Source organism: Squalius cephalus, assembly GCF_949319135.1.
Source record: "Squalius cephalus genome assembly, chromosome: 5".
Taxonomy (NCBI): domain Eukaryota; kingdom Metazoa; phylum Chordata; class Actinopteri; order Cypriniformes; family Leuciscidae; genus Squalius; species Squalius cephalus.
In genome coordinates this window covers 1813464-1840856 of record NC_137126.1, presented here as the reverse complement: position 1 = coordinate 1840856, position 27393 = coordinate 1813464, and the positions used below count along the sequence as shown (strand labels likewise).

The 27393-nt window shown below is 36.9% G+C and overlaps 1 protein-coding gene across 3 annotated transcripts in view; it reads right to left on the bottom strand.

Annotated features, from left to right (window-relative positions):
* Positions 1-27393, bottom strand: part of brinp1 (bone morphogenetic protein/retinoic acid inducible neural-specific 1) — a 184781-nt gene that overhangs the window by 24318 nt on the left and 133070 nt on the right. For all 3 annotated transcript variants that reach the window (XR_013821326.1, XM_079872141.1, XM_079872142.1), the window contains exons 5-6: positions 26742-26847; positions 884-1120 (exon numbers count right to left, since the gene is read on the bottom strand). Coding sequence is in view for 2 of the 3 variants with exons in the window: in XM_079872141.1 (XP_079728267.1) it covers positions 884-1120; positions 26742-26847 (343 nt within the window). In the remaining variant the exon portion in view is untranslated. The remainder of the gene's footprint in view (positions 1-883; positions 1121-26741; positions 26848-27393) is intronic.

Below are 27393 nucleotides of genomic sequence, written 5' to 3'. Positions count from 1 at the left end.
GAACGAGTGTGTGTTCTGGCGCATTGTTGGAGCGTTGCTATTTTGAGGAACAGAAATAGACTGAGCCACTGACCGACTGAAACCTGCTCTAAAGTAAATGGCGCAATATTTTTTTGTTATAAAGAGCGCGTTAGTAATGTGCACCTATAGACAGGTCCACAACGCGCATACACTCTGCTTATTACACACACAGGGACGAACAGCAGCACACAAACATGCCAAATATTTAACCCCTTCCTCATCACCCCCAATTTTGGCAAGTGCTGCATATATGACATACCCAAAATAAAAAGGTTGCTGCTCATAAGTCATTCTGAATAGACACATAACCAACATATATTTAGAAAGCCAACCCTTGAGAGTTTACAGTTCAAGACTCAAAATTAACCAGACTGTTATTAATATTGAGATATATAAGCTCAAACATAAAAACAAAAACAACAAATATTAAGAATATATTTACATGTCAAATATTTAAAATAAAAGGATTACAATGTAAATGATTATTATTGTGTACATAAAGATATGGTGAATGCGGCTTGTCCCGTAGATGATCTGCTTGCGCACGAGCGTTTATGTCTTGTTTTATGTCTTGTTATGTCTTGTCTTGGGGGGGGCAGAATCATTGGGGTAAGAAAAATAATCTTAATTCAAACAGAAACAAGATTATTTTTATTTTATTTTTCTTACCCCGTTGGCATATCATTTTACTTGTTTTAGGCAAAAACTCATTTTTTTCCCCCCAGAAAACAAGAATTAATATCTTATGGTATCTTACTCGTTAGTAAATGCATTTTGATTTAAGAATTTTTAGATATTTGGACAAAAAATTCTAAGTAAGAATATCATTTTCTGCAGTATGTGGACATGGCCTCAGTGTTACCTGAGTTCTCGAAGTCGCTGTAAGACGCTTCCCAGGTCTCCGTCATGCCGATGAGCGTGTTCTCCATGATCTGGAGGTCAGTCGTGGGACAGTTGCATTGTGGGAACTCGTCGGCACACTCACAGATGCACTGGCTGTTCTGGCAGATGTATTCGCCCTCCCCGTTACACATGATGTAGCTGAGAGCCGACTGGACGAACTTCTCCTGCAGGTATTCGGGGAAAATGACCTGCAAACCTGAAAACGGGAAAGAGAATCAATGTTAAAGTCATTACAGAGATCCAAAGGTGTTATTGATTTCGCATCAGCGAGCAACAGGTAGAAAGCGCCGCAGAGAGTCGATGACAGAACTTTCTTTATCCCACATTAAGGACCGCATGTAGAGCATCCACAGTCCAGATGGGGTGAATGATCTCCATATCCACCGCTGACACTCCTGACGGTGACAGTGAATCATGTTTGCGGTGAAAAGTTTTGCCAGAGGTCTTCTTGACTTTGAACTGTCCCCTCGGAGTGGGAGGACTTTACATAATGGAATAAAACGGAGGAGTGATTGATGTATTCTGTCGTGATCGGCTTCGGCTTATTTACCAGGGCTGTCATAATATCCTCTGCTCTCTCTGTGTGTGTGTGTGTGTGTGTGTGTGTGTGTGTGTGTGTGTGTGTGTGTGTGTGTGTGTGTGTGTGTGTGTGAGTGAGTGAGGGTCCGCATCAGACCATACAATAAACTTATCTCACGCTTGTGCTCAAGATGTGAATGATTACTTGAATCATGTCTGTAAGAGACCAACCAGAACACACTCGCAACCACATAAAACCAGGCTATAAACCACTCAGAAAACCAACAGTAACTGGGGTGTGCAATAATCTCAAAATTTTGTGTTACTTTTACGATTTTCTGTATTGTTTTGCTGGTACTTTTTCATATTCTTCATATTCTGTACGGTTGTGAGTGACAGAAACTAACTTATCCACTACGAGGCAATATTTGCTCCCTTTAATTGATTTCCAGGGATTTTTAACCCATATAATGGTATTATTTCCAACTTTGTTGGGTGTTTGTGTCTAGTGCTAAATTCTTGCATTTAATCAATACATTCAATTAGAACAATAAAACACTATAGAGCTGTTACCAGTCAAATGAAATCAGTACCTCAGTCACTGTGAAGCTCCATGGGCCAGTCGCACAAACACAGCCATTATCAGTGTGAACTATAGCAGTTAGTCAAGGGGAAATCAATTGTACTTTTTGGTATCAAATTAGACCAATCTGCATGTAATGACTAACTTTTCAGACTAGTCCTGGCAGTTTATGCAACCAGCCGTGAAGTGGCATTTAGTTTTTTCTCTGCCATCAGTAAATCACTGGTCACTCTTAAAAGGCCAGTTTATTTACTATGGTATTCCCTGAAGCCTGACTGAAATTTCTCACAAATATTGTTTTCATTTATAACCTTGAACAGTTGCGTAGCTTCTGCTCTTCTACTTTATCTTCCGACAGATGATTAATCGAAGGCCTCATAATGCCATTTTTCACTGATGTGATCACTGGCCATTTCCATATATACACACACACCTCAATAATGCACTTATACTTTACATTTGCACCTTGTACTGCATTATGTGATATATTGCACTTGGTGTCGTTTTATTTTTATTTTTAGAAAACTACATCGAACTCGTCTCAGCACCTGTATCCTATATTTTGCTCCTCTATAATATGTTATATATGTTTAGATTTATTGATGTATATTTACTGTTTGCACTTCTGGTCAGATGCTAACTGTGTTTCATTGGCTCTGTACTTGCACTCTTGCACAATGACAATAAAGTTGAATCTGAATCCGAATAGTCGAGCCGTCAGTTGATGTCCGTCTATTTATTTCACCAAAAAACACACAACGCAGACAACACCAGTTACACACAGAAACTAAAACCTCACAGCAATGCCCTGTTTTTACTGTAAACTGCAAACCGTTCACTGAAGGACAAAACTTTGTCCATGTTTATCATGCAGCATAAACACATCAGAAGACGCAATATATCCCTCGTGATGTAAAAATAAAGCCGAAAAGCCCTATAGAAAGATATATTGTGTTACATTGCCAGAGACCGTATCATTCTCTTAAATAAATAATAAATCATACCTCAGCATCGACATAAAACATGGTTAATGGAAGCTAACCCCAATATAATACAGCGTATCCATTTCTAATGGAGGGAAATGTGCATCGTGGATGCGGATAATTGCTCATAGTAATTACACATTCACTATGTGAAGCATTATAGGATTTGTGTTAGAGGCCATGTTGCATTTATTTAGCTTTACACACTAGAAAAAACACTGAATTTTTTTGATAGATAGACCGATAGATAGATAGATAGATAGATAGATAGATAGATAGATAGATAGATAGATAGATAGATAGATAGATAGATAGTACTCATGTCATAATATAATAATGCCAAATTAAAAGTTTTATTTTAAAGTTCATTTTAATTATGTTTTAATAATCGTGCTTTAACAAAGTGTTCTTTTAAAGTGTCGACTAGCATACTAAAGCACATGCAAATACTTGATTATAATGTTAACTGTAGTGTGTTATTCATTGAGATTAATGTATTTTAAAAATGTGTATCATTACAAATGTGCGATTAAAAAAATATATAAATACATAATATACAAGTTTCAATAGAAATGACATTAACATATATTTTAAGAATAACCACAAATGCTTGTCATTACATTCAGTGCTTTAACCATGTTTCAAAGACAATATTAGTAATCATGCAATTAAAGATGTACTTTAGTCATGCTATAATACATTTTCATTTAATTGCAATTAACATGCCGGTAAGTGTCTGAAAACATTCATCAGTTTGCACTTAAGTATATTCAGTAACACTTTATTTTAATATTTTTTACACGTTTAATTTAGTAATAACAGTAAATGATGCACAATTACATGCAACTAAACCAAACCCTAACCCTATAGTATGTTCATGTTGTTAAATTAATATTACTAACTGTAGAATTACACTATAACAAGGAAACCTTAAAATAACGTGAAATAACCATAATATTTTAAAGTATATCATTATCGTCTCTTTTTTTTCACAAAGGCAGCACTAATATATATATATATACATATATATATATATATATATATATATATATATTTTAGTAAAGATTCAACAGGTGAAATAAAAAACTTTTGAGTGTTAGTAAGCGACCATCCACCAAGAACATGTTGGGAAACACTACAGCCTTATTACAATATACTCTATATTCGCCACTCACAATTCCTTCATAAAATCTTGTTTATGTATCTGTCTGTCATTATGCATAAGTGATGTGGTTTGGACTGGGTGTTGCAGATTCCCAGCATTTCCAGTCCCAGGCTGTCTCTCTCTCCATCAGACTGTCTGTGGACCCCGGAGCCAATATTCATTTAGCTTGATGTATTCCTGCTCCTGCAACTTTAATGTGATTTGTGGGAGAATCCAGATGGTGGTTCATGGATGGGTGCAGCTCGACGACAGTGGCGGTGCCAAAAGCCCTGGGTTCACAATAACACACCCAACACAACACACACACACACTCTCACACAATCCCCTCCTCTATTACTGAAACACCCCAGCAGAGTGACTTCATCGCTCTTCTGCCTCAGTCTCTCAGGCTAACTCAAGTATGTTTCTTTCACTGCCCCTGTTTAAATATTGATGTGAATAAAATAAAATAAAATAAAATAAAATAAAATAAAATAAAATAAAATAAAATAAAATAAAATAAAATAAAATAAAATAAAATAAAATAAAATAAAATAAAATAAACTTTGACTCTAAAATCAATAGTAAAAAAACATTAAATTATATATATATATATATATTTTTTTTTTTATATGATTTTTTCTTTTTTTCTTTTTTTTTTTGGTTCATTTAAAATGTTTTAAATTGTGACATAATTTCCAAGCCAATTTTCCTCTAAAACTTCCCCCATGCACAATAAATTGCCATTACTATTACCAGATGTATTTGTTTATTTATTAATACATTATCTTTCTTAGTTGAGATTCTCATTATATTACAATTTGTCTGATAATTTCAATTGTATTTAATAGTATTAATTAATAACGTATTCAGGAAATTAGCTTAAGTGTTACTATAATGTCAATGCAGGCACCAAAAGATGCTTCATTTCCTTTGAGTAAAATGTTGGTAATATAATATTTAAATTATTTGAATATTAAAACTTCACATTTTTTACTTTGATTTTTGGAGTTCAATATGCTTTTTTTTTCATGAGATTTACATGTTTATGAGATTTTCTTTTCTTTAATTTTCACATGCACTACATACAATGAAACCAGTTTTAACTGCATTAAGATTTTTTGTTTGTTTTTCAAGACAATTTCCCCCATTTAAACAAATTTGTTTGTTTGTCTATTTATTAATCAATAATTTTATTCTTAATTTAAAATATATATAATTTTAATTTGGGAGATATCAGCTTACTTGTTACAATAATGTCACAAAGCAAGCACCTACAAAGGCTTCATTTTCTTTAAGCAAAATATTTATAATATTTATATCATTGGAATATTTAAAATTCATATTTCTCACTTTGATTTAGGGGTTAAATATGTTCTGAACATTTTTTTAATTTATTTTTTTATGTAGATTTACTGTCACTTTACTGAATAGCATTTCTTTTTTTGTGTCACATATTCACATCTTCACCGACACCGTCCACAACCACAGGCATCAAGCATGAACGCTGGCAGACAGCGCAGGAGTTTAATGGGCTAAAACTGAAGATAAAACAGAGCAGAATTTATCTTTTCATTCTTGCATTTCAACCCGTCAAAGTGCAGCGTTTCCCAGCCGTTCTCCGTGTGGCTCCGCACGTAAATTACAGCTCTGGTTTATTCAATCACCAACCATACATCATTCAGCGGCTTGAAGACGTTATTAAAGTGCGGGACTCTACATGCCCTGGATTTCATCATGCATTTACAGTCATTTATGTTGCTTTTGTACATTCGGTACCACTGCATTTCTATTCTCAGGTAATATACTTTAATATGATGCCCTCGGATCTGATCTTGACACCTCTTAAATATCAACCAATAAATGCATTTCTCCTTACAGTCTGAACTATCGATCGGCTCTTGCATGTGCCCTTTATGCAGGTGAGAATCATGATATCTAAATGTTAAACTTTATCCGTGGGACTTTCTGCAGTTTTATGTGTCAAATCGGGCCTGATTCCAAAGTTCACGGGCTCTTGGCACGCTCCACCTCATAAGCAAGGGTTTCATCAGAGATTAATTGAGCATTGTATGCCCTCAAATTCACAAAATAACCATTACCTAATGCACTGATGGAATGAGAGGCATTGCTTTGAATAAGGTGTTAAATTATGGCTCAGTTCCTGTTAAAACTCACATTAAAAACTGAAGACGTTCGGAAGCGGGCTGTGTAATCACAGTGAGTGGACACCACAGAGGCTCATTTAAAGGGTCATAGCTTTATAACAGTGCAACGATAGCACAGCCCGCTCCTTTACCGCTGTGAAATAAAACACAGCACACATATGACTTCAGTAACAGCTCAGGAATGCAGATCAGGTCGGCAGTGATATATCAGAAATCACACGTAAAATAAATGTCTTTTTAACCAGCGCCATCAGCCTCGGATGAACGCTTTCGCACAGGAACCTTTTTCCGTTGAGTTTTCATTACTCAGAGACGTGTTGGTGCTGCTGAAATGCCAATGAGAGCCGATCTAGAAGCACGTAGTAAAAGTTTGATAGGAAACTTAAACCAGCTTCAGCACATTATGGCCCGGTTTCACAGACAGGGCTTAGACTAAGCCAGGATTAGACCATAGATCAATTAGGACATTTAAGTAATTTTTATAAACATGCTTAGAAAAAAACATTACCGATGTGCATCTTAAAACTAAAAAGGCACTGATATATTTTTAAGATCAGTCAGTGCAAGTTTATTTCAGTGGAAACAGCTCAGACTTACATTTTAGTCTAGGACTAGTCTTAAGCCCTGTCTGTGAAACCAAGGGTATATTACATAAGCATAAGCTCATTAGAACACTGATATTTTCTGCAAAAATCCAAAAACATCCATATAAATACAATTCAAACAGTTTCCAGCTGAAATTAACTCGCTGTCACACTTATTTCTGCGTGGTTTCTTGCAAAATATTATGTTATGATCTCAAAACACTTTTACCATAGAGCATGATTTGCAAACTAACACTTTGTCCTAACGAGACGAGATGCGATACAATTCCAGCGACAAGCTGTCCACACAAGAAGCGACTCGATTCGAAAAAAAACAATCAAATATCACAGCCAATCAGAAGAGAGTGTGGGCGGAGTCTCTCTGCAAGCGCACTGCACCCACAACCAATCAATCAAAAATCACAGCCAATCAGACGAGACTGTGGGCGGAGTCTCTCTGCAAGCGCACTGCACCCACAACCAATCAATCAAAAATCACAGCCAATCAGACGAGAGTGTGGGCACAGTCTCTCTGCAAGCGCACTGCACTCACAACCAATCAATCAAAAATCACAGCCAACCAGACGAGAGTGTGGGCGGAGTCTCTCTGTAAGCACACTGCACTCACAACCAAATCAATCAAAAATCAGTCAATCAGACGAGAGTGTGGGCGGAGTCTCTCTGCAAGCGCACTGCACCCACAACCAATCAATCAAAAATCACAGCCAATCAGACGAGAGTGTGGGCGGAGTCTCTCTGCAAGCGCACTGCACCCACAACCAATCAATCAAAAATCACAGCCAATCAGACGAGAGTGTGGGCGGAGTCTCTCTGCAAGCGCACTGCACCCACAACCAAATCAATAAAAAATCACAGCCAATCAGAAAATAATGTGGGCGGAGTCTCTCTGTAACCGCACTGCACCCACAACCAATCAATCAAAAATCACAGCCAATCAGACGAGAGTGTGGGCGGAGTCTCTCTGCAAGCGCACTGCACCCACAACCAAATCAATAAAAAATCACAGCCAATCAGAAAAGAATGTGGGCGGAGTCTCTCTGTAAGCGCACTGCACTCACAACCAAATCAATCAAAAATCACAGCCAATCAGAAGAGAGTGTGGGCGGAGTCTCTCTGTAAGCACACTGCACTCACAACCAAATCAATAAAAAATCACAGCCAATCAGAAAAGAATGTGGGCGGAGTCTATCTGCAAACACACTGCACTTGCAAACAAATGGACAAGTGCATCAAATTCATAAATATTACACCATTTTACCATTATTAAAATACATACTGAGTTACTGACACAATCTTTGTCATATAATACACTCAACTGTTTGAACGCTTTTGTCTCCTTCGATTTGTTTTCAAGATCTGAGGTGAATTATCTATTTCCGCGCTTTTAACATTAAATAAAGCACATAATCAGCACCTGAGATTGTCATATTTGTATGTTGTTGTTCCAGCCGCGACGTCAAAGAAAAATATAAACCGTTTTTTTTTTTTTATAGAAACCATTGCGTCACACCTGGTTTGCACACAGTGTAATACGTTTTAGGTTTAGTGTATGTTACGTTATTTTCAAACACACACTCACTGGAAAATAAATGTCCAAACTTCCACAATACATACAACAACCAATGCAATAAACCATCGCCAGATTCTCATCCATGTTTCGGATAAAACTGAACATGCTTTCAGCGCCACTCACTAAGCATTTCACTTCGAAAGTGTTGCAAGAATCAATGTAATATAGTGCAGAAATCTCACCACAGGCACGTTCCTCCAGCGAGCCTGGGTTGTTATATTACATAGGCTTACTTACGAAATGTCACAAATCTGAAGCATGGGGAATGAAAGGCACGCTGACTCCTCGAGTCTCTTCAAGCTGATATCAGCAGGTGTGGTAAAATACTACTTATTTAGCATAGACTCCAGCAAAATATGATTTCAACTATTACACTAACTGTAAAAATGACTAATAGGCACAAGTGTCAATACAGCATTATTCTACAGAGGCTGCCAGACAAAAAAAGGTAGGCAATGACTATAAAGACAGAAAGTGACATGCAAAGATTGCCTGGCTAATGAGGAAGACTGCTGTCTGAAGGGTGAAGCAGAAACTGCACTGTGCACAAAACTGAGTGTTAATTTTTAAAGTTAAATGGACATCTAGCCAAAAAAGTTCCAGAAACTATATATATATATATATATATATATATATAAAATTGTGCAAACATTTTGAATGAATGAAATTTGAATGAACATTAACGTTACTGGAAGAACGTTTGTCCATGAGAACCTTGACATAAAAGTCAAAGTTCTCACCATGAAGTCACAAAAACTATTTTCGAAACATGGAAGTGTTTCAGATTCAAATCAACACACCCTGACGTGAGATCAGAGGACCTGTTGGTGTGAATAAACGCATGAGTTGAAGGAACGGTCGCGAGCATCAGAAAACTAAAACCGAATCAATATAAAAACAGAGCATCTTGAAATTACTTTGGAGGATGAGGGCTACGGAAATATATTTACTGTCAGAGCTGGTCTCAAGGAGGAGGGGAATGGCTGATTTATCTGCCCCACCAGTCCAAATAGAAACTCACTGTTGATTGACCACCTCAGATTGAGAGTTGACCTCAGGGTCAGCGAGGAAGGATTTCATCAGTCCGCTGGATGCCTGGCAACCCGAGAGCCGAATATGAGGATAGTGGCATCAATCTTTTAAATGATGTACCATTACAGAAGAGCTATGCCCAGTGACTGTGCGTTTATAAGGGGAATGATCTTCAACGACTGAGTCTGACGCTCTCGCCGCAGTTAAACGTGATTGGATTGTCCGTCATACTGAGCTTTCCATCCGTATTGCTTAACAAAGTGAACAACAGAGCCTCTGATTATTTTGCAGTGCGATGCTCTTCTCTTCCTCTGTTTGCATCGATATTCATATCAGAATGATTTCTGAAGGATCATGTGACACTGAAGACTGGAGAAATGAAAAATCAGCTTTGATCACAGGATATAAATTACACTTTACTATTATATTCACATAATTTCTTTTTTGAAATTGTAATATTTTTACTTGATTTTTGATCAAATGTATGCAGCCTTGGTAAGCAGAAGAGGCTTTATTCCAAACTTTTGATGGGTAGTATAAAAAAAAAGAAGAAAAAAAAATGTTGAATCAAAATGCATGATACGACCCCTAAATCCTCATACAAGACTCCGGAAACGTTTCCCAGAATTTATGGGCATGTTGTCAGTCTTTCCCTCAGAAAGAAATAAACATTGATCTCGTCACCTCGAAAGACAAATCATTTTTCATCATGTTGTCTCCTCAATCCCAGACATATTTTCCATCCACAATTCATCACTGACAGACTTCGTTGCGCATATGTCCTAATTGAGTTGTTTCGTGTTTGTTCGTTTGTTTGCCAAATGTTTGCCAATCTTCTGAAGAAAGCGAGAGCAGGAGAGAGAGAGAGAGAGAGAGAGAGAGCGAGAGAGAGAGAGAGAGAGAGTATGAAGATGAGTATGTAATCCATCAAGCAGCAGATGAATTGCCTGTGGGGCTATTTAATTTATTTTCACTCCACTTCTTTGAAAACTGTTGGCTCAGGCTATTCTAACGTATTCATAAATCTTCCAGGATGGGCTTATGGCTCCTGCAAGAGCAGAACGGGTGTGTGTGAAAGAGAGAAACAAAACAAGCAACAACAAAAAGCAACTTTATTTCCTCTTTCCGGTCGCGGATTCATAAGTGTGTCTCCAAACGTCTCTTAAGAGCCTCGCGTCTGTCGGAGAGAAAATACGGTGTGAGTTAACCGATAAACGGCTCGTTTTAGCTTAGAGATGCCCTCTCCTTGATTCATGTTATTTATTGCTCCCAAATGGTGCATTTTTATTCAAATCGATATCCTGAAATTATTGATGTCACCGGTTGAGAATGCCAGGAGAATAACAAGCAAACACATGTGAATCTGGAAATGTCCTTTCACATTTCACTGCAAAATTTTCAAAAGAAAGGAGTACAGAAATAAGTTAGTATGCATAAACACGATGAAGCCTTTTTACCAGTTATGACTAAAATGTCATAGTTGCACTGCACATTTGAGTTTGATATATAATTTTATAGTTAATAAATATATAGTCTGAGTATATAAGTATTGATATATGAATTGTTGATATAATTCTCCTTATTTTTAATCATGATTCTCATTACTTTAATATGATGGATGGATGGATGGATGGATGGATGGATGGATGGATGGATGGATGGATGGATGGATGGATGGATGGATGGATGGATGGATGGATGGATGGATGGATGGATGGATGGATGGATGGATGGATATACAACGATGGATGGATGGAACGATATACAACAATTGATGGATGGATGGATGGATGGATGCTATACAACGATGGATGGATGGATGGATGGATGGATGGATGGATGGATGGATGGATGGATGGATGGATGAATGAATGATATACAATGATGGATGGATGGATGATGGATGGAACGATATAGATAGAATAATGGATGGATGGATGGATGGAACAATTTCCAATGACGGATTGGATTGGATTGGATTATTTAATTGCAGATCCAGATGTTCTGGAGGTATCAATGAAAATGTCACAATCCAAAACCCTTAATGAAAAGGCGGCTTTATTTTCTGCGTCTAAAACGTCTCTTCTTCCCGCAGGTTTCCTAAGCTTCACTCACAGACAGTGGAAACCAAGTCAGTGTAACGGTTTCCATTTTATAGTTAGTAATTCTGGAATCTGCAAACACCAGCATCTGTCATGGCTTATAATAAAAAGGTTGTGTTGCTGGCGATGTACAGCAATGTTCCAAATCAGTCATTTATGCAGATCCATTTTAGTTATAATATTATGTGTAGGTTGTAGACGGAGCCAATCTGACTCATATTCAAAAGTATGAATATTTATTTTGCTCATGACTGATTTATTTATTTTTCTTGAGAACAGTCATGCTGTGCTGTGGAATGTCTTTAACTGTTGATGTCATGAATAAATTAATAAAAAACATGCATTCATTTATCTACAGCTTTGATAGTTGATTTTCCTTCATGTATTTACTCCAAATGAAGAGAGAGAAGCAATCTCACACTGTGAAGATTGATACATTAACCTTCTCATCATAGTTTCATATTATTTTCAACACGGGAAGACATTATCCCTCGGTTTGATGTCGATGACTACATAATGTTTACGTAATGACACTTCGCTTATATGTTTTGCTTTAATTTATGTTGTTTTTTCAGTATTTTTACACACATCCCCATCAACCCTGTCTAATATTTTCAAGTGAAATTGGCATTAGAGTTAGTGTGGATCTTGACTATAGATTTGAAACAGATTCTAGTATGACTCAGTATGTTACTGAACTGTGCCTTTAGTTTTATAGGTATAAACTCAAAGAGAAATCTATGGAAACTTGTTTCCGCAACAGAATAAAACACAAAAAAGGTAATTGCGACTTTTTGTCTCACAATTATGACTTTTTTTCTGACAATTACGAGTTTACATATCACAATTCGGACTTTTTATCTCAGAATTGTGTGATATAAACTCGCAATTGTGTGTTATAAAGTCAGAATTGTGTGTTATAAAGTCAGAATTGTGTGTTATAAAGATAATTGTGTGATATAAAGTCTCAATTGTGTGTTAAAAAGTGAGAATTGTGTGATATAAAGTCTCAATTGTGTGTTATAAAGTCAGAATTGTGTGTTATAAAGAGAATTGTGTGTTATAAAGTCAGAATTGTGTGTTATAAAGAGAATTGTGTGATATAAAGTCTCAATTGTGTGTTAAAAAGTGAGAATTGTGTGATGTAAAGTCTCAATTGTGTGTTAAAAAGTGAGAATTGTGTGATGTAAAGTCTCAATTGTGTGTTAAAAAGTGAGAATTGTGTGATGTAAAGTCTCAATTGTGTTACAAAGTCAGATTTGTGTGTTATAAAGAGAATTGTGTGATATAAAGTGTAACTTGTGTGTTATAAAGTCAGAATTGTGAGATATAGACTTTTTTCTCAGAATTGTATGTTTATCTCTCGCAATTCTGACTTTATAACACACAATTGTGAGATATAAGACACAGTTATCTTTTAAAATGTTTCATTCAGTGGCAGAAACAAGCATCCATAGAAAACTGCATCGTCAGCATTTTTTCAACATCATCCCTCCTCCATATTAATATTATACTACAAATAACTTCTGTGGAACCAAAGCCATAAAGCTTCCGTTCATCTAGAAACTTTTACAGGAAAAAAAAAAAGATAGGAAAAATCAATATGCCAATACTTTAAAAAGAATGCATTGTAAAATCCCAGCAGTGTGTGTTTCTCATCTGTGGCACTGCCAGCAGGTGTTCTGCTTTTATTGCCATTTATGAGCTACATTTTCTGAAGAATACTTTCAATGTGCATTAACAGTGTTAATGGGAAATGGGACGGGAAATATCTGCAGCTCTTTCCATTTGTAAAGGTTTTAAAGGGATCTCCAGATTTCATTCAGTGTTTCAGTGACCTGACGGAGATAAGAGGGCTTCGCACCAGAGGAACGATTAAAAAATGCTGGGTTGTTTCAACCCATGTTTGGGTCAAATATGGACAAACCCCAAAAATAATTAAATTACGTTTTTAAACACAACGGTTGGATTTGTCCATATTTAACCCAAACATTGGTTGAAACAACCCAGCATTTTTTTTAGTGTAGTTCCTATAACTATTGGCGTTCACACCACAGGATCTGGGAACAATTTTAGTTGAGTTTAGTTTAGTTATATATACCTTTTAGGGGGACTAAATTAGCTTCATAGTAGTGTCAAACTCACAACAATAAGAACCGGAACACACACAGTTTATAGTCTATATAAATCCAGCACAACTTTGAAGGAACCAAGCGAAACATGATTATGTTTTTCTGCTCAGCTAACAACATTGAGCATCAATTACACAGGAAATGCAATAATCCTGTTCCGTCTACCGTATACTTTCTTCGTTTAACAGTTCAATATAATAACATATTAGATAGGACTGTATACAGATCATAAACTAATGAAGACGGAGAATGGGAGCGCTGTGTGCTCAGGCTCAGACGCTGTGCCGCCAAAATAAAAGTCGTGAGTGACAACCTTGAAGTGCCTTTAAACGCACAGCTTTGTTTGATGCGTTGACGTAATTTCCACTGAAACAGGAAGCTAAGGCGGGACATATTGAATGGCTCCTCCCCCTTTTCAAATAGCCAATAGCGTTTAGTTTACCTCACAGACTGCGAGTCGTACTTGACAGCCTCATAGAAACGAATCTGAGCGCTGATACGCTGGATTCAATCGTAACGTCAGAGGTGTGAATAAATTCTAGTCATTTCATTCTGAAAATGGAATAAAACTCGAGAGTTTGAGCAACCGAACACACATCTCCAACCCATATTGCTCCGTGACGTGTCAACGGTAGTGATGTCCGGTTCGTGAACGAATCGTTCTTTTAAACCGGTTCTTTTTTTGTTAACCGGTCGAACCAGAATCGAACTGAATCGTTCAAAATAGAGTCAGCGCTGATCCACTTTTCTAAAGTTACTCGCTTTCGGACGTGCCTGACAGTCACTCCGACTCGAAATATACAATATCCCGGAGTATGTGTTACTCCAGTAACTCCGACAGTTCACTGATGGAACTGAAGAGACACTGAGCATGTGTTTGCTACCGAACGTAGAGTCAGGTACAGCCACGCTCGCCTCGGCCAGCTGGTGTTTATAGCAGAGGGGGCGGAGCTTTAGATTATAGAGAGCATGTGATTGGACAGAAGATGTGATGAGAAGCTGAAGTCCGCGATGATGTCATAAAAATCCCTGATCCATTTTAGCGGAAGTGAGATACTAAGTTTTGAATGCTTATATCCCCTAAATGTGAATTTTGCCATTGTTTTGGAGCACACCAGCTTATTCATAACCTTAAGGCATCATACTCATCCTAAGAGCTAAAAAACTTCCATTTTGACTTCAGGGGGCCTTTAAGGGACGGTCACACTAGACTTTGAACATGGGAAATTCCTTCGGACACTGCAACTGTCCTGATCTTGTCATTTTTGAAAACATATATTCATCAATTAAAAATCTACTCCACTTTCCTGCAATGCTGCACAAGTGTGTTTTCTTTTAATTCAGCGAAGAGGTCATGCTGTGATGATCCATCTTCTATTGATACAAATCCCCACGTCAAAGTTCAGCAAACCTGAACTTTTTAATGCACCAACATTTGCGTTTCTGCTCTCCCACATGCGTATAAACACAAGTCAATGGCACAGATGGATCTTTAATTAGGTTAATAAGCTAATTGGCATGACAAAGTTGGCATGACTTTCTTGTTTAATGACGGATCGAGATGGAATGTTTAAGTAAATTACTGACATCACTCTATATTCCTCATTGTAATATTGCTATATTTCCATATCTAATGCATTAATTGTTTCTGTTTTTCTAATTTTCTTATTTTGATCAGTTGCAGAGGGATTTAAGACCACCATCAGGGCCTGAAATTAACACCCGACCACGCGCCAAATGCGGGTGAATTTTGCAATTGGCGGGTAAAACTGTCAATCTACCTGCCACATTGACGGGTAGCCAATGAGAATTGAGTGATTGTTTGTTTTTGCGTCTGTTGTTTTTTTTTTTTTTTTTTTTTAAGTCCGCGACATTTAAGTAAAAGACGTCGTTTTGGATGTGCGAGTAACAGTATTAAAGTGTTGGTGAGATGGGATGAGATGAGATAAAGCAAAGCTGACGTTGGTTATGGTACAATGACAGTTACACAGGCGTGTATGTTGGGAGTTGGGAACCAGTGAGAAAATGTCCGGTAGGCTACCCGGTAGCTTTACTGGTAATATTAATATTAATTTAGTTCTGCTTAACGGTTCCTGAAGGCTGTAATTAACAGTTGTCAGGAACTGTCTAACATACCGACTAAATCAGCCATCAACACAGCCGTGTGTGATTTGTTTACATACGAGCTGCGGTAACTTAGGTCTATATCTGTTGAGTTAGCACGGTGTGTGTGTGTGTGTACGTGCATGCGTGCATGCGCTGGCATGCATGTGTTATCAAGCTTACTGTGAATTGTCATTGTTTCTGTAGGGTGGATGAACAGAAAGGGTTAGCTGTAGCAGGGAAGACATACAGAAATGCAATCCGCAAAGCGCGCGTCGGAGTGAAGAAAATGCCACACGAGATGGCATTAACTAACTAAATGGCGTTAACTGGAGATGTTTTATTTATTTGTAGAATTGGTACATTCGTGCCGCGAGATGTTTTAAAAAGTGGTGGGGACAATATCGACCCTGGCAAAAAGTGGTGGGGACATGTCAAGGAGACCAGACCTCATGGATGATGCAGCTGCAGTGGAGGAAGAGGAAGAGGAGTGCACATGCTCCTTTTTTGTGGACTCAGATTAGCAGCAGTCAGTATATATGAATATGACTATGTCTGTGACACAGCAAATCAGTGAGTAAAAAGATTTAAAAAAATTATAGTCTAAGAGTTATTATTACTTATAATAATTTCGTTAATAACTTGACAGCACTTAAATGTGTATTCTTACAAGTTAAAGAACAATGTTTGTGTGATTTCTATTTTTCTCCTTTATGAGGCAAAAAAACAAAACAAAAAAAAAACTGGCTGGTAAAAAGTTACTGTGGCAGGTGGTCAAAAAAGTTAACTTCAGGCCCTGACCACCATGCAATCAAAATTGACAGTTTTTACTTTTTAATGGAATATTGCAGTGTTTATTATAAATTATTTATCAGTGCACGTCTTTTATTATATTTTATGTGCCTCAGAATCTTGAATCAGAATAACTTCCTCTTGCAGCTTCTCTTCTCTTCTCTTCTCTTCTCTTCTCTTCTCTTCTCTTCTCTTCTCTTCTCTTCTCTTCTCTTCTCTTCTCTTCTCTTCTCTTCTCTTCTCTGATGACGAGGGTGGGGCTATAACCTGTCACTCACATGAGATCAGCCAATAGCAAACCACAACCATCCAATCATCCAATCAATTCCCCACGGAAAAAATCAAGCCCCGCCCACATTTGTTCTTGTTCCAAAAGCATTTCACTCGGATATACGGCACAACAGAGAAGACGAGTGCAACTTCCGTTTAATGCCGACTTTAAGATGTAAATATCTCTCTTTGAAACATGCTGTGCGCCAAATAATTTTACATTCACAACCAAAACAATCTCACTTTTGTGTGAAATGATCCATGTCCAGCATCTCCATATCTCTGCATCTGTGACGTCAGACCGGGCCTGTAAACCCCCCGGCGGGTCTGGACCGGGTCTCCAACACTGGGGTTCTGCGCTGGTCTACGTCTCGCTGTCTTTGGGGCAGGAATGATCTCTCCGACCACTCAATAGCCAGTTCCCCAGGCTGACTGAGGCATTCTGGGATAGCGCTAACACACGCCAAGCGAGAATGCAGAAGAACATGAGCTGTAAAACCTGAGCGAGCTGCCTCGAAGTGAGCGCGGACTGTCGAATCAATCCGTCAGGCTTCTCAGGTGGAAAATTAGCATTCTCAGCTAGACGTCTGTGATATTCGTTTGCTTCGACTGGCTTTGGTCTCGATGCACAGTATTTCTACAATACATGTATTTGTCATGCACAGCAGTCATATAGCCAATGGCAAGTAAAATCACTTTCTGTGCTGTCAAATTAACAGCTTGAAATGGAACTAGAAACTTTTTCAAACAATTAAATTATGCTCAGCCTTCAGTGTTTTTCCTCTGCAATTCAAACTACATTAAAGTGTAAGAAAAACACAAACCTACATGCTTCATTATTGACAACCAGTCAGTTAGTTTAAGAAGGACTCACTTTGCAGGCTTGTTCAGAGTCAGATGCATTTGCAATCCTTGATGTGCAAACTAATGGATTTACAACCTTTAAATGCATTAAAACATTGATTGCACAATGCAATATTTAGTTATATTTTTTGCAAACTTTACAGGGATTTAACTTTGTCATTTTACAATGTCATGAATGTGACATTTTTTGACAGGATTTCATATATAATTATTTCCTATTTACAGTCAAACCAAAAATCATTCAGACACCAGATATCATTTTTGATATGTTTACTAGTGTGTGCAGGACACTATAGCTCATTTATGTAAGTGAGGAGAGCAAAATAAAGTAAACTGACATATTATACCCAAATATTCTCCATACAGCGACTACCAGTGACATTTTGGGACCAAAACTGATTCGGATACTTTGAGCAGATCATCTTTTGCTGAAGTGTGTTTTCTTTAATTGCTAATGCTCTTTTCACACACAGACTGAACACAATGAAGCATTGCTTGGTGATTGGTTGAGCTAAACTGGTATTATCTAATTGTGTAGTTAAATTTAACAGCTGACAGATATTCAACATAATTCATGTGTGAGACAGTCTAACAGAAGGACGGACAAAACCAGTCAAATATCAACTGAGTTCTGCTCATATTTCATTACCATTTACTAAACTATGTGATAATGTGAGAAATCTTGAAGGTGTCTGAATGAATTTTGGTTTGACTGTATATATCACTTGCAAAAGTCATCACACCATATATGTTATCATAGTCAGCAAATCCTCCACTGGTCAACTATTCAGTGGTTTTATTTTCTAGTTTACCAGTCGATCATCATTTCATTACTGCTCAAAACCTTAGTAGGTTGTGTAGTTCATGTTCTGTCACTGCATTTCATCCCTATGTGTTTCTCAGTCTCAGTTTGTGACACCAGCGCTGTCAACCTTCACTCTGGTGCAACTCACGCGTCAGTAATAGAGCGAAGACTCGCCGAGGGCATCATGGACTGAAGGTCAGTGTGTTCTGACTACGTTTCAGGGCACAATTACAGTCTAATCTGGCCAACACACCGACATGATGGCCACGGAGCAACACAGCAATTTCACCACACACTCGCTCAACAGAACCCGAACGTTCATTTCCACAGAAGAAAATGAAAGATCCTGCAGGAGCAGACGAGAGAAGCTGATTAGCACACGTCTGTGAGGTCGACACGATGGCAAAGTTGATTTTATTGCGCTTGGAAATGTAACAGCATGTCATTATCACGCTCCGCCAGAGACCCCGAGGCAAAGTCACTCGACTTTCTCTGAACAAGAAGACGGAGAGGAACAAAAAGACTGCGAGCGAAAACTGCCTCTACTGTAAAACATTTGGAAGCTGTGTAAATATTTAAGCAATATCGCACACTGTTGTGCTGAATATAAGCACGGCTCTGATTGGCCTGTGTTTGATCAGTGTGTTCAGTACATGCAGAAGATAACAAACAATATTTGACATTACGAAAAATGAACTGGGGGAGCTATAGGGACAATTAGGGAAATGTACATCATTATGCTTCTAAAACTCAAATTTCCCAGTTTTTAGTGGAAAAACAAGACAAAAAAAATACTATAGTTAAAAGGTTTGAGATTAGTAAAAAGTGAGAGTAAAGACATTTGTAATGTTACAAAATATTATTATTTCAAATTAATTATTATTCATAAAATAAAAAATGGTCATCCACAAAACTCTGAAGCAGAACATCTGTTTTCATCATTACTAATCATAACTTCTTGAGTCAGCATATTAAATCAGCATATTAAAATGATTTCTGAAGGATCATGTGACCATCATGTGATCATGCATATTCACATAGAAAACTGTTAAACCGTAATATTATTTCACAATGTTTAATGTATCAAATAAATGCAGCTTTGGTGAGCAGGAAAGAGTCTTTCAAAATCATTTAAAAAATCTTATTGACCCCAAACGTTTGAACGGCAGTGTGTAGTATATTCTACAATGTAGTGCAATTGTTAAATTCATTTCTCAGTGGGCTCACAGCTGCTTTTATGATGCATCAAACACACTTTTAAAGTTTGGCGCAGTTTACAATGACATACAACTACAATGCATCACAATGTTGGACCGTGGCTCGATACACACACTGTAAACGGGGCAATTATTACCTTAAACAGCTATTTCTACCGGATCCATAGAATTAGCTTTATTGGCATAAAAGAATGTATTTTGCTTGTTTCAGTGATAATATTTTTCATTTAAATGTTACCATTTTTGTCAGTGCAAGCCTTCAGATACGATATCGCCAGATATTCTGAATTTTTGCTCCAACAGAAATGGTTCCCAAAAAAGCATCGGACACAGACCAGCAAACAGTGAAGCGCTCCAGTGCTGATCGCCGCTTATGCAATACTATTAGTGGACCGAAACTAACCGTTGCATAAATTCGCTTGAAAAACAGAGACGTATGTTTTATCAAACACTATAACTGTGACATCGTGTACTTTTACAGTCACTGACAAACACGTCGGAGAGGCTGCGTGTCAAACGGGAAATGTCACGTCATTCTCGACCCTTGGAGGCTGTTTCTGAATTACTGTAACGCTGAACTTTTAAAATAGCCACCAGCTCATTATTCTGAAGCAGGACGAACTGAGAGAGAACGAGTCCTCTAAACTCCACTGACCTGTGAAGATCTTCATCTTCAGACCTTCAAAAACATCCCTTTAAAAGGTTCGTTCAGCCAAACGTAAAAGAACTGTCAACATATCGTGACCCGTATGACTCTCTTTCTTCTGTGGAGCAGAAAAGCAGACGTTGAGCAGAATGTTCACGCTGCTCTTTTACATACGAGGAAAGCGAACAGTGACCAGGGCGTGAGAAGCTTCAAAAAGGATAAAAATAAGTAATATATGAAGAGTTCAGATGCAAAAGCCTCTGAGTGCCATCTCAAATTTTCTTCTAGAATGATATTTTTTTTATAAAGCTTGTATATTTAAGTTCAGTAATTTCACTTAAAGACAATTAATAGGTAATTTGCATTGCCATTTAAGTGAAATAACTGAACTTTATTATACGAGCTTGATAAAAATGATCATTCTAGAAGAAAATTTCATATGGCACTTAGAGGCTTTTGCATCTGAACTCTTCATATATATATATATATATTCCAATTCCTTCTGAAGCCTTGATATTTGGTTCAGAAACAGATCCAATTCATTATTCATCCACCATTAGACAGTCTACTCACTGATTAGGAAAGAGCAGCTTTGATATTCTGCTAAATGTTTAGTAAAAAAAACTTTGACATATTTACTTGAAGTAACTCCAGATATTTTAAGTTAATATTGCAATAATGTAAGGATACATTCACATACTCAAGAGTTATCTGATGCTGGATAAAGATGGCATGCAAATACACTTAAATACTGGATGGATGGATGGATGGATGGATGGATGGATGGATGGATGGATGGATGGATGGATGGGAAAAAAAAGAAAGAAAGAATTGAATCGCAGCCTTTGGTTTTGATATTTACACCAAGCTATATTACAATTTAAGTTTTATTTTGATTAACTGTGCAGCCACATTTATTTATTTTAATTTTACATTGAGTCTAATAATAAGCTTTTCAACTCAAGAACCCCTGCAATTACTTTACAAACCCCCCGTTGGGAAAGCCTGTGCTGAACATCTTCAGGCTTTAGAATGACAGGAAGGCTGAGCAAATGATGACAGGCTTCTTATTTCTGGCCAAACTATTTCATTATGTGCTTTATGAAATGAAGTCATTGAGGCAATTGCACAGGCGATTCTTCATCTTGTTTACAGATTTCTTCAAACGTCTGGATCCTCCCCTCCTTCGATATTCCCATCAGGATTATTACCTGCACTAGACCACAGTCAGGGGATTGCAAGGCAATTTTATTAATGGCGACAACAATTCCCTCAAAGTGACCTTTCCTAATTCATTAAAAGATGCAGACGAAGGAGACGGAGATCTAATGGAGGCGACAGACGACGTGATCGTGGACGTCTCGCTCATGAAAGTGTGTTAAATCTCAGTCCGTGTCAATCATGCGCTCAACGCTTCAGTCGTCAGAGAGAGAGAGAGAGATACGGTCTGATAGATACAGTAGGAATGACGTCAAGCATCTGTTTTGTTGTTTTTTTTTTTTAACGCAAGGCACAAGTGAACGAGAATATTCCTTTGCTAGCCTTCGTGAAAAACCAACTCTATCTCACAAGTGAGTATGAGGTGGCTAATTCGTACAAATTTGTACGACCTCACTTGTACGAATTTGTACGATTTGTCTAAACCCCAGTGATGGGTAGGTTTAGGGGCGGAGTCAGGGGTAGGTTTAGGGGCGGGTCAGGGGTAGGTTTAGGGGAGGGGTCAGGGGTAGGTTTAGGGGAGGAGTCAGGGGTAGGTTTAGGGGCGGGTCAGGGGTAGGTTTAGGGGAGGGGTCAGGGGTAGGTTTAGGGGAGGAGTCAGGGGTAGGTTTAGGGGAGGAGTCAGGGGTAGTACGAATTCGTACGATTTTTGCTAAATCGTACATATTTTACGAATTGCCCAATTCGTATGAATTCATACGAATGACCTACCCCTGACCCCGCCCCTAAACCTACCCATCACGTGGGTTTAGACAAATCATACAAATTCGTACGAGTGAGGTCGTACGAATTCGTACGAATTAGCCACTTTTTTATCACTCGTACGAATTGGTCGTGAGATAGCGTTGAGAAGTTACAAGCCATTTTATCATTTTGCAACATTACAGAAACGTTACTTCTGAATGTTCTATGAACGTTCTGAATGTCAGATGAATATACAACTAAAACATTTCAGAAAAAAAAAAAAAAAAAAAAAACAGTCCATGAACATTTAAATAATGTTGTTGTGTGAACGTTTGGATAACGTTATTAAAGACCAGATTTTGAACAGACATTCTACTGTATTAATGTTACTGTAAGAACATTTGTTCATAACTTTGACAGAACCTTCAGACACATGTGTTACGCAGCAATCCGCCGCTCAGCGATGACGGTTTTATTTGACTTTTTATAGCTTTCAGATAAAACATCCTGAAAGCTTTGAAATAGCACATTAATTATAAAAATGCTAAATAATAATAAAAATAATTGTGTAATCATTTTTGTTTATTTTGCAATAAAAACATCACAACATCCTTAAAACAAGATATGTTTACTTGCAAAGCAAAATAAAAAGACTTGTTTGTTAAAACAAGAAAAAACAACAGGGTAAGAAAACATAAACTCAAAATAAGTCTGATTTGTAAATGAATGAATATATTGTTTTAGATATATTTACAACACATGGATACTAATTAAGAAAAGGATGCAGTGATCCAGGAAATATTATGTATTCTGCGCACAACTTGCAGAGAATAATGACCTGATGCATTTACCAACATATGTAATAAACAACAGAACACACATCACACAATAATGTATCCCACAATGCAATGCGCTGCAATATTCAGTAAGTCGTAAGCCACAGCAGAATCGGTCCTGAATATAGAGTCGACCCGCAGAGGGCCATGCTGAAATACATAGACCTCAAAGACTTGAAAACCAACAAGGACGTTGCCATTTCGAGAAAGCAAAAGTTGGAGGATGAACAGAACGAAACATATTGCGACTGTCCTCAGAAAACGCTTGATAATCAGTTTCTACAGCTGTTCTCTCGGACTCTGGTGGGAAAAATCCTGAAGTTAAAAAGTGAAAACTAAACTTAAACACCTTGCAGTTTCATTCTGACCTTCCAGAACTGTTTAGAGCAGGGGATTTATATTTAAACCTCGGCGTTACAACACAGTTACTACAGAAATGTTGTGTATGGTGAAATAGACCAACACAAATAAATCAAATGATTTTGAGAGAAGACAAAAGACACCATGCACAGTCAATCTAAAAACAAGATGTGTTATTCTATTCCATGGTGCATCGTCCAGCTGTGTATGAAAGGAAATACAGTTATTTTCACTCATTTCTTTTGTGTTTTCTGTGAAAAGTTGTGTTTGTGTTTGTTAATAGTTAATATAATGGTTTAGACTGTGGTTGTCGGTCAGATGGTCTCTTCCTATGGAAGCACATTCTCACCACCAAATCATGCTTTGGTAAATCAGATTATGAGATTAAAAAATTTAAATTCTAGTCTAAATTATGACATATTCTGAAAACTAAAATTCTAAGATAAAAAGTTGAAATTATGATATAGGCATAATTACGACATAAAAATTCAAAACTGGCATAAAACTCAGAATTCTGAAATACAAAGTCATAATTATGAGAAAAAGTCAAAATTGACAAATCGAAATTATAAGAAAGTCATAATTATTACAAATTGACAAGTTGAAAAAATCTGAAAAACAGTATAAAAATATAATAATATTATGACAATTTAAAACTAGGACATTAAACTCAGAATTATGAGATAAAAAGTCATACTTATGATACAAAAGTCCAAATTTACACCGTAAATCAAAATTATGAGATAAAGTCGATTATGGCATTTTTTTTTTATCTCATATTTCTGAATTTGTATGTCATCATTCTTACTTATCTAGTATCTCATAATTTTGACTTTCTGTGTCATAATTATGATTTACCAAAGCATTATTTTAGTTTTTCTGATGTGGTGTAAATGTGTGACCTTATATGAGCTGTTTTACAGCAGATGTTGAGAGATGTTTGCTCATCAAATCCATTTTCTCCAAACAGCTCAAAGACAACAACCTGATGGCAGATGAAGACGAGACACCGTGATCACGCGCTCGCGACGGGATGCTTGCTTCAGCGTAATGATGACGTGTGTATCAAAGGCCGTAGCTCTCAGACCAAATCAGAACGAGATGGAGATAAAAGATGGATATTCGATGATGCTTTTCATTACGAACCCTCACATGTGTTAGTGATGCTTCTTCAGATTATGACAAAAAATGTGAGTTAACCAAAAGGGAAGAGACATTATAAAAGAGCAGAGTGCTTCAGCTAACTAGACAGAGTGAAAGCATGAATCACGACACATGCCATTAAACACGAGTAAGACACTTGTGTCAAACTTCTCATTAAAAATCTGTTTAAGTGTGAGCACTAGCAATGGAGGAGCGTGTGTTTTCACGTGTGCTTTCATTCACAGACTCTGAGTTTCCAGCGCCGACGAACAGCTGATGTTTAAATGTGCTGTAGTGAGTTTGCAGTCTGAATTAAATTACATAATTAAAACTGATAAATACACAACTCTAGTGCAATGCATGAACAATTGACTATTTTGAGCTGGTGGGATTTAATAAAAGAGTCACAAATTCATCACAGACTAAAAATCTGTCTAAATCACCACAAAAAAATTATGCAATGAAAAAAAAAAGTCCATATAAACATGGAAAAGGTAATAGACATGTTCTGTCAATTTCACTTACATTCACTTAAACCCTATTATTATTAACACAAAATTGATGTCAAGATTGTGATAAATATCATGACAAAATGTAATTATGACATAAACATTCATTATATCATATTCATAATTATGAGATAAAAAAGTCATAATTATGACATGAATAAAATATGATAAAAATTTAATAATTATGACAATTCAAAACTATGACATAAAATTCAGAATTATTAGATGAAACGTCATTATTTTGACAAAAAGTCTAAATTGACGAGTCTAAATTACAAGAAAGTCATAATTATGACATGGAAAAATCATAATAAAAATTTTATAATTATGACATAATTCAAAACTATGACATAAAAACCCAAAATTATGAGATAAACAGTCATAATTACGACAAATTATACTCTTTTTATTAATAATTATTATTAAATTACTCTCTCTCTCTCTCTCTCTCTCTCTCTCTCTCTCTCTCTCTCTCTCTCTCTCTCTGGGAATTGCAAGAAATTTATATAATAACTGACAAATATATATATAAATTTGTCAGCTATTGGTTAAATGTCTTGCTATTCTCTTGCTGTAACCTGTATATTATCATACGCAAGTATTTTCTCTGCATGTGTGTCTCGTCGCAGCTGTGACACTGTTTCTTCTCTCAAACATCTGTCAATACAGCAGATGTGCACAGACTGAAATCCAAAAAAAGTGTGTTCTGATAGACTAGAATTATAAAGACATAATGATATTTTTTCACATGTAAATGCTGAAAACAAAAACATTTCTGCAGTTTTTTTGTCTCCTTTTAATTTGCCACACGAGCAGCTGGACTGATGACAGATTCAGTGAGTCAGTTATAGGTGTTGCTAGAGCCTTTAGGAGGTTTACGGTCGGCCTAAACATCTGTGATCGCTGTTCACACTTACTGTTAGATATCTGAGCTTATTTCATCCTCAATCATCATGCTCAACTTCATTACATTAAGTGTTATTCTTCATGTCCTTCTTTGTGCAGCATTACTGCAGGTATTTAATTACTATTCTGGTGTTTTTGGCTTGATTGAGCTTGTGCAGATCAAAAGTCAGACAAACCGTAATTGAATAAAGCACTAAGTCACATAATAAAGCACTAATTCACATAATAAAGCACTAAGTCACATAATAAAGCACTAAGTCACAAAATAAAGCACTAAGTCACATAATAAAGCACTAAGTCACATAATAAAGCACTAAGTCACACAATAAAGCACTAAGTCACAAAATAAAGCACTAAGTCACATAATAAAGCACTATGTCACATAATAAAGCACTAAGTCACACAATAAAGCACTAAGTCACAAAATAAAGCACTAAGTCACATAATAAAGCACTAAGTCACATAATAAAGCACTAAGTCACATAATAAAGCACTATGTCACATACTAAAGCACTAAGTCACATAATAAAGCACTAAGTCACACAATAAAGCAGTAAGTCACAAAATAAAGCACTAAGTCACATAATAAAGCACTAAGCCACATAATAAAGCACTAAGTCACACACCTTGCAGATGAAGTTTGCTCTCGGGACTCTGAAGAAGAACCGAACTGACAGAGTCCAGGTTATCATACGTGCTGCAGCCGAGTGGACCCGTCCGAGTCTCCGTCACCTGAACACACACACAGATCACATGAGAACACACTCCGTCTCTAAGAAACATTTTAGGGGATTTGTACTTTACTCAAGTGCAGTTTAAACTGAATGCTTGAACTTTCACTCGGATATACGGCACAGTAGGGAAGAAATTACTAGAGCAACTTCCATTCCATGCTGACTTTCTGTAGATTTGAAAATCATGCTTTTCCCCATTATTGTTGAATCACGGAATCTACACCAGATATTTTGCCAAGAGATCTCTTATTTATTATTTAAAATGCATATATAAATGTATCAGACATAAGAGAGAAACAGGCATAGAAGAATAAGGCTACATGAGAGGTGGTCTTCATTCCAGATTTCTTTGTTCCCCATTTCTCTATTCCCTCACCCCCTCATGCCTTTATGTTTCTCTGTTGTAGTTCAGTAAGACTGAGCTTATATACACCACTGAGGGACTTACAACTTCCTTGTAAGGTAGAAAAACATGTTGCGTATGTTTAAAAATGGAACATTTCCTCATGCTTACACATGGTACAATCCACTTCATAAGATAATA